The sequence below is a fragment of the Triturus cristatus genome, chromosome 6 (assembly GCF_964204655.1).
Source record: "Triturus cristatus chromosome 6, aTriCri1.1, whole genome shotgun sequence".
Classification (NCBI taxonomy): Eukaryota; Metazoa; Chordata; class Amphibia; order Caudata; family Salamandridae; genus Triturus; species Triturus cristatus.
In genome coordinates this window covers 1,240,441,303-1,240,453,456 of record NC_140589.1, presented here as the reverse complement: position 1 = coordinate 1,240,453,456, position 12,154 = coordinate 1,240,441,303, and the positions used below count along the sequence as shown (strand labels likewise).

The 12,154-nt window shown below is 47.5% G+C and overlaps 1 protein-coding gene across 1 annotated transcript in view; it reads right to left on the bottom strand.

Annotated features, from left to right (window-relative positions):
* The window catches only part of BIRC6 (baculoviral IAP repeat containing 6), a 1,973,616-nt gene that overhangs the window by 1,608,566 nt on the left and 352,896 nt on the right, over positions 1-12,154 (bottom strand). Inside the window, exon 15 of the mRNA XM_085609819.1 lies at positions 3,279-3,410. Coding sequence (XP_085465945.1) covers positions 3,279-3,410 — 132 coding nt within the window. The remainder of the gene's footprint in view (positions 1-3,278; positions 3,411-12,154) is intronic.

Here is a 12,154-nt window from a genome sequence, read left to right as displayed (position 1 = left end):
ATGCGCGTCGGTGGCGCTGTGTGCATGTCGGAACCACTCCGTCATGGCCCCGCCTGCTCAATGGAACCTTCAGCACGGCGCGGTAATCCGCGCCACGCTGAAGGGGCTAATGAACGAACGTTAATCGCACTGATCATGCTCGTGTGTTTTGTTAATAACCAAAATCTTGAAGTATTCTCACTGAAGTTCTATATGTTTTCACCTTATTTTTGCATTCTTTTTGTTCTAGTCCTCGATAGCTCCTTTAACTGCATCAACTGTTGATTTTTGCTCGATACTTCTTTGTTAATATTCCTTGATGCTCATCGCACGTCCTGGTTTTCTATTGTATGATGTTTTACTTGGAGCGCTCTATGGCGCCTCTGATACACCGTACTCTTTACTCTGGAATGTTTTCCCACAGGTTGTACTTTCACTTCCTTCCTTTATGTTTTGTATAATGGCTAAAGACAACTCTGTACAACACTCTGATACCCCGTTGGGTCTTGTTCGCGCTCTATAAAACTTTTCAAATAAAATAAAATAAAAACAGCAATACAAATATGTAAAGCTGGTACAAGGCAGAAACTGTTGGCAAATATCAATGGTTCGACATATTTTTGGGATAAGCAAAGGTAATCTTCATAAGGGGCAAGTAGGATTGCAGTAGAAAATGAGGTAAGGGTACATGTTTACATTGAATCTTTGTTGTTATCCCGCATTCTTTTTCCCCGCAGGGAATCACAACGCGATCGTTACAATGACCGCGTTGTGATTCCACATACCATTACCCATGCCTCATTTTCTACTGCAATCCTACTTGCCCCTTATGAAGATTACCTTTGCTTATCCCAAAAATATGTTGAACGATTGATATTTGCCAACAGTTTCTCTAACAACCGCGTTGCGATTCCCTGCGGGGGAAAAAGATTTGTGGTAAACGTTGGTTACCGTTTACATTCTACAGCTTTTCATTATTATCCACCTTGTAGGGACTAGCAATTGATTAATAGGACACTACAAGGGAATATTTAGGGCTTTATTAGCATTCTCACTTTACGGCTATGTCACAGAAGAAACAGTAAACGGCTTAGCCCACAGCTTTCTACAAGCCAATCCTTAGTTACGTTCTACTCTAAAGAACATTCCCTTTGCAACCTTTTTAGGTGACCATATATCAATCAGTCACGATGTACCCATTGTATTCTTGGGCAAGATCTGTGTTGGGGGAGTTTAACACAGTTTCTTTTAACAGGTATACCACAAACCACCTGATATCTGTACCTTCAAGAGCTTCAGGGACATTAAAAAGTCTCAGATTGTTCTTCCTTGTGTGGTTCTCCAAACGCTCAAGGTTTTCCTTCAGGTCCTTATTCTGGGTTGCTAATTTAGCCATTTCCGTTGCAGAGGTATGGAGTGCCTCCTTAATTTTCGGAATCTCCAGCTCTAAAGCATCGGATCGCAGTGAAACCTCCTCCTACTTCTGTGCTAACACCACACAGGATGATTCGCTGCCTGGTTTGTCTCCGAGACAGTAAATCTGTTACCCAGCTCGTCCTTAAGAGCCAATAGGATTTCTGCCAAAAGATCCAGACGCTGTCACTGGATTAACAGATTCAGGGATAGGCTCTTGTTGACCATTGTGAACATCGCGGACCGCTAAGGCGGTAAACCTATTTGAAATGCCAACTGCAGGATGAATGGCGGAAAGAAAGTTGCCAGAGCTCTCCGACAAAACGTTCTGGGGACCAGGGATGTCCAGCGACTGCATGTTGCTTTGTGGGGTGACTGACATGCCAGGAGGCTTAAGCTGGACGAAGTCTAGTAATATATCAAATTGCAGCCTGCTAGGACTTAGAGAGTCCTCCTTATTAGGGTCCCGGGTTGTAGATGAAGACAGGAACTTATTGGCTGATCTTAAAGAGACAGCAGGTTTCTCCATTTTATCTTGTGATCTAATGGGAAAATTGTGTTACCTCCACTCTTTAACCACTTCGTCACAGAGCAGCCTTTTGCTACTCATAATGCACAGGTTCGCAAGCAACAGAATATGTGAAACTTTGAGAAAGGGTAAGGTTAGCCAGGCAGGATGCGTCCCTTTCACTTAAACAGAGGCCTGGTTCATATTCCCAAACCTCCCAATATTGAAAGGCTCCTCATTTCTCAATTCAGGCTTCAGCTGGGCCGCTGGAAACACTGAGTGTGTGATTGGGGACAAGAAACAAAAGGGATGTAAGGTTCCATCCATCACGTCATATTCAGAGGTATGTATGTAGACATTTCAAAGTTTTTCCATCCCCGTCTGACCACAATATTAGAATGTTTACTCAAAGACACTAGCTTACTTAAAAAATCATCCCTGAATTAATTACCTTTAGTTTTGATATTGTAGACCTACAGTGTGAAACACAGTGTTAGTAGTGAAGCAGCTAGCCCAGATTACGTATTGTGGCACACTAAAAATCAATCTCTTTCACCAAGTGGTGCAAGCATGTCCAAAGCATGAATCTATTAGCAGTATCTGGGTTGGAGTCTTATGATTGTGGCTATTCAGGAATGTGGGCCAAAGAGCATGTCCAAGTCAGGCTGGTATGAAACTGCATTCGCAGAGCAGAAGGGAGGCAGGTTACAGATGCCCTGCTTGACTGGAACACGTCACAAGAGATACTGCTCTCCTGGCTTAAACAAGGTAAGACTTTGAATGCATCCCACCATAGTGTCCTGGCACAAAGCTGGTTCTCTACCACAAGGGTCTCCACCGCCGCCTCGTCCTGCAGAGACCTGCCTGTTTAAGAGGAGGAGGCCAATGTAATGGCCTACCAAAAACAAAACAATTTTCAAATTAGAAATCAAAATCAAAACTGTACAAAAACGCACATAACTCCCTAGGAAATCCTTGGGACCCACTCATTTGCGTCAGGAGCCTGTGTTCTTGTCCAAACCTCCATTTCTCTACACCCCCTAGCTTTCCAATTTGACATATTCATGTTTGTTGCAGCTTTTCAGAAAGCTGTACCGCCACATAAATGTGTCTGTGGCACCTAAGATATCCTGCCTGTAAACCTTTCTGATCACTCGTCTCCAAAACAACCTTGCCACCACAATTAGAGAAGAAGCACAATTAATTCCTTCAACACCATCAAAAATGGACTGCCAAGTTTCTCTAAGATATACAGACTTGTCAATCAAAAACCTTTCAGTAGTATGCCCAAATAGACAGACACAATGATAAGGCAATATGACAATTTGTCATTTAACATGGCAAACGGACCTACCTTGCAATCATAAAAGAGACTTACCTTTAACAAGTTTTGGACTTGTAAGAGTCAACATTCCAGCATGTCCTGATAGGTCAAGACCACTCGCCAGCCATATTGGTCCACAGAGGATATCTTCTTTGTGATCCTCCAAAAAGTGACATAATCTTGAACCTAAAGTTTGAATTATTTCAATACAATACTTAAAAATCTATCAAAGTTACAACTCTTATAAAACAACTAACAGTCATAGGTTATTCAAAACACTAGTTTCTCAGCCTTTGGCAAACAGCAAAGGTACCGTATGGTCATGCCAAAACCTTTCCAGCCAATGAGATTAGAAACATACAAAAATTGTTTTTAAATGTTTCCATCACATTACTAGCACACCAAAGATTGCCCGAAGAAACAATGTGTGGCTGGGATTATATCAGGTTTTATTTCACATTGGTTTTACAAAACTGAATTTCATTTTTATTATTTTTTTAATGACATTTTAACATTTTATACATCTGAAAACAAGATATGAAAATATACACACATTTGTAACAAGCAGAGTATGGTAGTACGTCCCTCATCTCAGCAAGGCCCATGATCTGCCTCTTACCAGTCAGATACCGTGTGTTGGCAACTGGCTGTATCGAACAAGTTACTTACCTCCGGTAATGATATATCTGTAAGAGACAGATTAGTTATAGCCTTACCTTAGAATTACCCCCCCCCCCCCCCTCAAGCGTCAAACTGGATCCGGAAAGTTTTTCGTCAGTAGTACCCCTGCGCGTCCAAAGGTGGCGTTGGTCGACTCTGCGTTCATCGTTGGTGTTGTGGTCGCCAGGATGATGTCGGTCCTTAACCTTAGAAATCAGTTCGCAGAACAGGGAGGATGGGTGGGGCAGTACGGAATATAGGACTCATCTATATCTCTTACAGATATATCGTTACCAAAGGTAAGTAACTTGTTCACCTGAAAGAGACGTTAGTGATAGATTCCTTACCTTAGAATAGATACCCCAGCAATGCCAACCCCGGAGGTGGGTCTGCGAACCAAGCTCACACCAGAAAGTCCTGGAGAACAGAACGGCCAAAGAAGCTGCTCTGAGGAACTTGGCTGACCAGGCAGTAGTGTTTTGTGAACGTGTGCAGCGATGCCCACGTAGCTGCCTAACAGATGTCATTAAGGGGGACTCCACGTCCCAAAACAGTGGTAGCTGCCATCACCCTGGTGGAATGGGCGCGTAACCCCACTGGAGGTTCCTTCTTTGCCAAGCAATAACAAAATTTAATGCACAAAACGACCCATCTAGAAATGGTCCACTTGTACACAGCCCGACCTTATTTGGCGCCCACGTATCCAACAAAGAGCTATTCATCCACCCGGAAGTGCTTTCTGCGATCCAAATACAATGAAAGCACACGTTTTGGATCCAGGCGGTGGAGCATTTCTTCTTCTTTGGAAGGGTGGGGAGGCGGAAAGAAGGTGGGCAAAGTGATGGTCTGTCCAATGTGTAAAGAAGTAACCTCTTTGGGAGGGAAGGAAGGAAGGAAGGACGAGTTCGGAGGACAACTTTGTCCGGATGAACAGCCAGAAAAAGAGGTTTAGAAGAAAGAGCTTGGCGCTCACTCATCCTGCGTGTAGAGCTAATGGCCACCAGAAAGGTAGTTTTTGAAGTCAGAAGCCTGAGAGGAGAGTTATGCAGCTGCTCAAAGGGAGCGCACATAAGATTTGTAAGAACTTTGTTCAAGTCTCACTGGGGCATTACGAAGGGAACAGGAGCAAAAAGTGGAGTATTGCCCCTAAGGAAGCGAATTACAACAGGGGACTTGAAAAGAGAAGGCTGATCAGGAAGCCTAAGAAAGGCTGAAATGGCCGAGAGGTAGCCCTTAAGAGTGCCCAGAGCAGAGTCCTGCTGAGCCAAAGAAAGGAGGAACAAGAGAACCTCAGAAAGAGGGACGGAAAGGGGATCCACAGCCTTTGTTGCGCACCATGCCACAAATTTGTTCCATCTGCTGGCATGTACCATCTTAGTGGAGGGACGCCTGGCTGCCAAGATAACATCAAAGACTTCAGGAGGAAGGTCAAAGCAGTCAACTGTTGCCGCTCAATCTCCACACAAGGAGGTGGAGGCTGGACAGGTTCAGGTGGAAGGCCGTCCCCCTGCTGCTGCGACAGCAGATCCTCCCGAAGAGGCAGTCGGATCAGAGGCTCGATTGCCATGTGTAATAGCTTGTGATACTAGACTCTTTGTGCCCAATCCGGAGCCACCAGAATGACTTGGGCCCGGTCCTGCTTGATCTTCTTCAGCACTTTGGGAAGAAGTGGTATGGGAGGAAAGGCGTATAGAAGACCGCAACTCCACTCATGATGAATGCGTCTCCGAGCGAGTGCCGCCTTGGAAATTTCAACTTACAGAATTGCTGACATTGCGCGTTCTCTTTGGTGGCGAATAGATCTAACCAAGGCTCTCCCCACCGTTAAAACAGACCTTGCACCAACTCTGAGTGAAGACACCATTCGTGATCCATCAAGCACATGCGGCTGAGTTTGTCTGCCCTGGTGTTCAGGGAACAAGCCAGGAGTTGAACCACCAGGGATATGCCCTGATGTTCCAGCCATGTCCAGAGGCAGAGGGTCTCTTGACATAGGGTCCACCCCGCCTTGTTTCTTGCAGTACCACATGGCGGTGTTGTTATCCGTGAACACCTGCTCTACTCTTCCCCGGACAGAGGGAAGGAATACTTTGAGTGCAAGACGAATCGCCCGAAGCTCCAGAAGGTTGATGTTGAGCCCGGACTCCGCCGGAGACTAGAGACCTCTGGTCTCCACCTCCCCCATGTGGCCGCCCCATCCCAGAAGTGATGCAACGGTCATCACTGTGAACTCTGGTTGGGGAAGGGAGAGGGATCTGCCGTCGACCCAATCCTGGTTGGTCAGCCACCACGGCAGTTGGAGTGCAGTGCCCTCCCAGATCTGGATGCAATCGGACAGGTTCCGCTGATATTGTGCCCACTGAAAGTTCAGGTCCCACTGCAGAGCCAGCATATGCCATCTGGCATGATCCACCTGCAGGATGCAGGAGGCCATCAGGTCCAGTAGCCTGAGAGCCATCCTGACCGAAAGCCGGGATAGAGGCTGAAAGATCAGAATGATAGCCCGAATATCCCGGACTCGCTGTTCGGGAGGATAGACCCGAAACTGCGTTGTGTCCAGAACCACTCCGATGAAGAGGTGCTTGTGAGAGGGAGTCAAGTGCGACTTCGGCGCACTGATGGAGAACCCCAGCGAATGCAGGAAGTCGGCCGTAATCTGGAGGTGGGAGATGGCAGCCCGGGGCGAGCTTGCCTTCGATAGCCAGTCATCGAGATAGGGGAAGACTATAACCCTTGATCTGCGCAGATGAGCTGCGACCACCGCCAATACTTTCGTGAACAGCCGAGGGGCACTGGTAAAGCCAAAGGGGAGCACAGTAAACTGAAAGTGCTCACGGCCTACCATGAACCACAGGTAACACCAGTGGGCTAGCGGACCGGGATTTGGAAGTAAACGTCCTGCAAGTACAACGCTACCATCCAGTCTCCAGTGTCAAGGACAGACAGGACCTGAGCTAGCGTCAACATTTTGAAATCCTCCTTCTGGAGGAAGCGGTTGACGTTCTTGAGATCCAAGATAGGACGCAGGCCTTTGTACTTCTTGGGCACCAGAAAGTAGTGGGAATAGCAACCACGACCTACTTCTGGGGCAGGAACTCGCTCAATGGCTCCCTTGGCCAAGAGATCCATAAATTTCTGTTGCAGAAGGGCCAGATGATTCTCCGACAAGTGATGGTACTGAGGTGGCATAGCTGGGGGAGAAGTCTCGAAGGGGAGGGAGTAGCCCCTTCGGACTATCTGCAAAACCCACCTGTCTGACGTGATGGTGCACCAGTGAGGGAGGTGATGGAGAATCCTGCCGCCCACTGGAAATTGGTGGCCCTGGAAGGTCAGACTAGGAGGTTTTGGAGGCTGCTGCAGAGGGAGCAGTGGTGGACTGCCTCGCTCGCTGGCCCCCAGAAACACAATGGTGGTTCCCACGTCCCCAGCCACGCAGGGGCTCAACAGCTGCGCTGGCCTGTGGCCCTGGGTAGAACGTAGTGGGGCACCCCTTCCGTAGCCACGAAAGGGGCGAAAAGCAGACTGCGCAGGGCGAGTGGTGGAGAGGCCCAAGGACACGGCCGTAGCCTGCGAGTCCTTGAAGTGCTCTATTGCGTTGTCTGCCTTGTCGCCAAAAAGCAAAAGACACACAATTGATGGATGGAATGCAGAACAAATCAAAATATTCATCCCAGTAAAGAGATCTGGGTTAAATCCATCATTCTTTTGCTCACCATGCCACCCCAGTTTAGACCTGGCCATATGCAAATCAGTCTTGACCCTGTGCCTCATGGGAACAGTCCAGCCCGAACTGCCAAGATAGGTCCTTCCTGGACCGGAAACAAGCATCCTAGGACCGGTTTCGGGGTTTCACCCCTCTTCAGCCAGGATAGATTGATTCCAGTGGCACAGTGAGCCCAGGAACCACGGCTGGGCATACCTGGCACACTTGGGGCAAGAAAGCAAAAGACATACAATTGATGGACAGAATGCAGAACAAATCAAAACATTCACCCCCAGTCAAGAGATCTGGGTTAAATCCATCATTCTTTTGCTCACCATGCCACCCTAGTTTAGACCTGGCCATATGCAAATCGGTCTTGACACTGTGTCTCATGGGAACACTCCAGCCGAACTGCTTCGCCGAAAAGGCGAAGGTCATCAAAGAGCATGACCATAAGGGTAGCTTTGACATCCCCAGAAAAGCCAGTCGACCTCAGCCAGGCATAGCGTCGAAGGGCTACAGACGTTGAAATCGTCCTACCTAGCAAATCGTCAGTGTTCAGTCCACAGCGTATGGTAAACTTAGCTGCGTCTCTCCCCTCGGCAACTGCACAGGAGAGCCCGGCCCGAGCCTCCTCCCGGCACTGGGGAAGCACCTGCACCACCGTATCCTACACAGAGTGGGTATAACAGCCCAACAGACATGCGGTGTTTACCGACCGCAGCTCCAAGCTGTAGGAAGAAAACATCTTCTTCCCAAGATGGTCCAGCTTTTTGGATTCCCTATCAGGTGGTGTGTTAGGGAATGCACCTTTGGATGTGGAGGCTTGTACCGCCAAGCTCTCAGGGGTGGGGTGTTGGGAGAGGAAAGTGGGGTCGCCTGGGGCCGGGCAGTGGCGTCAGGCAAACATCCTATCCACAGGAGCCCCTTTGTTGGGCTTGAACCAGGTGCCCAAAAGGATGTCGATGACTGCTTCATTGACCGGTTGAAGCACCTCTGTAAGGTGGCTAGTCCTGACCACCACCCTAAGTAGCTCGAGGTTGACAGCCTCGGCCGCCCTACGCAACACCACTGCATAGGATGCTCCTTCCTCCATAGCCACTGTAGGAGACAAGATGCCACGGTCTGATGCAGTATCCAGACCACTGGCTTCCCCCAGTTCCTCTCTCCAGTCGGGTTCTTAACCCAACTGGTCAGCCAAAGGGTCTGCAGATCCCTCCCTGTCCTCCTCACCCTTCTCTAGTTGCCAATCTGTCCGAAAAGCACCAGGATAGAGCAGGGGCACAACAGTACCTGTCGGCGCCGGATCCGGCATCGGTCGACGCCGGTCCAGCTCCGTGTCCACATCGGGGTGGAGGCAGAGGTCGACGCCGGCTGGGGACAAAACAGGCATCAGCTGCGGATGTGGTGCCCGTTGGAAGGGCACCACAAGCATCCCTCGTCGTGTCGGCCGATCGACGGGGAGAAGTCGAAGACTTTGATGAAGACTGGTGGTGGTAGCTTCGCGACCGGTCCCTCGACCTCCCACGCGACCGGGACCTCGAACGGCGCGGTGCTGGGCCTCGAGAAGCTTTTGGGACTGCTCCCGCAAAGACATCGTATTCATGGCCCGGCAGTCAGGGCATGACTTGGGGTCGTGGTCGCGCTCCAGGTAAAACAGGCACACGCAGTGCGGATCCGTCACCTACCAGCTACAGGAAAAGCAAGCCTTTAAACCGAGCATCACTGACGTGCACCAGAAAAGACTGAAAACTGACGTCGACAAAAGTCGGCAAAAAGTGAGTCAAAAAGTGACTGGAGGTACCGCCCTCTCTGGATCTGCGCTGACTGGCGCGGAAAAAGAAAGAACTGACGTAAGCACGTGAGGGCGACGTCTAAGTAGCTACCGCGATGTCATCCCGGCGACCACGACGCCAACGACGAACGTGGAGTCGACCAACGCCACCTTTCATCGCACAGGATTACTGCTGACAAAATACTTTCCGAAATCCAGTCTGACGCCTGGGGGTAATTCTAAGGTAAGGAATTTATAGCTAATTGTCTCTTTCAGATTATTAGTTTATGTGGCTTCCCCCACAGCCAATATATAGAGGCGCATTCTTCTATGGTTTATTTTTTGTTTCCCATCTTGCTCAATCCCTCATGATTAATGCTTCTTCAAGTCTGTATTGTCTCATTCAGTCACCCCATATCTTCTCAAGCGTATTAGGAACCCTCTTCCTTTGTAGACCACTCATTCTATGGCTATGGTCTAGTACATGTTTTGCACACATTCTCTGTAAATTGGTGGATTCAAGCAGCTCCTGTGCTGAGGTGTCGCTCATTTCACAACTATAATGCCTGCACTGTAACAGTTTCTGGTAAAGTTTCACATATTGGTTGCAATATATATTCTCAGTATAATTATGGGCATCTATAACATCAATAATTTTTCTATTGCTCCATAATTTTTGCTACCTGAATCCAGTAAGTGTTCGCCTCTCGACTGCTCCACAGTGTGTGTATGAATGTTCCACGTCTTGAACCTCGTAGATGTGTGTCTGTTTGGGTGTGATTAAATCTATGGAATTTTACTCTGGTGATGTACAATCTGCAGGATTTTCAACTGGACCACTTAGAATCATAATTACTCTTTTTGTCAGGACTGGAAGTAAAAATGAATGTAATTTTTCACAGCAGACATACACTTACGTGTCTATAGCGTGCCTTGTCAAAGAAAACTAAGCAAACACAAGGAGATGATGGACGGAGCGCTGAAACTTTTCAGACACTCACCCCCAGTCACAGATCTGGGTTGAGTCCATCATCATTGAATCCATCAAAGAAAACAGCACTATATTTTAGTTGACGAGGAAGTTTGCAAATGCATTAAATGGATACCTAACTGATATCCGAGAAAGGCACATGTAAATGCTCAGGTTTTGATGGAGGTCTATCTAGTTGTAGAAATGCATTTGAGAACACTGAGGTAGAGTAACAGGGATAGTAATTCACGGATCTAAAATCAGTGTATCTTCTATTTCTGTGATCGTTATGTCATCCTCAAATATCACTCCTAGACCACCTACTTTTTTGTCTTGGAGATTCTGCAAGAAGCATTGGTATCCTTGTGGAACGATGCATTATCATGCAGAAGCCAGGTTTCTCTGACAGAAAAGGTGGTCTTGTTTTTCTTTGTCAGAGGTCAGATAGTGGGTCATATGTATTCTTTGTACACACTGATCAGGCATTAACTAGCATACCACTTTGGTGGGAGGCAATGCATAGAGTATTTGGTAAGAGTAGGTTTTGAAACAGTGTAATGTGTAAGGATGGGTTCAGGGGAATCCACTCTATTGCTGTCCCATTCAAAAAGACTTTGCAGTGATTTGGTATGGTTTATGTTTTAAGTATTGAGTTTTCATTCTACTAATGTATTGTGAACTACTGGTGAGTGCATGTAGATGTCTTGAATGAAGCAAATGAGACAAGAGAGAGTTGAAAGAGTAGTAGTGGTCACTTTCCTTTCTCCAACAGGTAGATGGAGTACATTTTTGTTGTAGTTTGAGAGGGTGGGTATCCATTGTAAGAACTCTGAAAGTAACAAAAAAAAAATGTTCTGGATTGCACTGGTTACCGTCTCAAATGATATGGTGTGTTGTTCCGTAGGTGAGAAACGTGTAAAACCTGTGATTTTGATGCACTAATATAGTTGCTTGGGTTTCCTAAATGTTGATTAAAATGTGAGGTTAGGTAACTTTCATCTTCTGTTGTAGAGATGGTGGTATGCACTTTAGTAACCCTTTGGGTGCCATGCACGTAATGGTTAAGTCCTCGGCTGCTGTGCCGAGGACGTAACCACCACATCCTGGCATCAACCCACAAGGCGCTCCCCCAGTGGGCCGCCCCTTTCAACTCAATGCCCCCCACAAGGTATGCCAGAAAAAGCACTTCCACTGCCAACCCCCATAACTGTAATCTGATGACGTTGGCGTTCTCACAGCGCATCAACATCATCAAGTACAGCCGGGGTGCACTGGAAGCCATTTGCTGCCAGCCAGTCCAGGGAGAGGACACATTTTGGTGAATCCTTCTTTTGGGGGGGGGAGTAGGAATCCACACCACTGGACCACCAGGGATTTTGTAGCCGATAGTTGAGGAAGTGACCCCTTAGGCAAGCATCACTTCCCTGGGGCCATATTTTATCAGTGTTTCGGCCCTTCCTGGGGCTGACTGGGCTGTCACAGACACATGACCGACCCAAACAAGTGAGGTATCATTTTACTCTGGAGATCGAGGGGAACGCTGGGTAGTAGGAAATTTGTGCCGGCACAGTGATCGCACTATGAAATGAGTGAGGTACCACAGAAGTGAGGTACCATTTTTATCAGGAGACTTTAGGAATGCTGGGTGTGTGGAAGTTTGTCGCTCTCTTCAGATTCCAGAACTTTTCCTCACAAATGTGTTTTTTCAGACACACTGAGGTTTGGATTCTGTGTAACAGACCCTAATGAGAGCCACACAAGTCACCACATCCTGGATTTCCCTGAGTGTCTAGTTTTAAAAAAATACACAGGTTTGCCAAGTT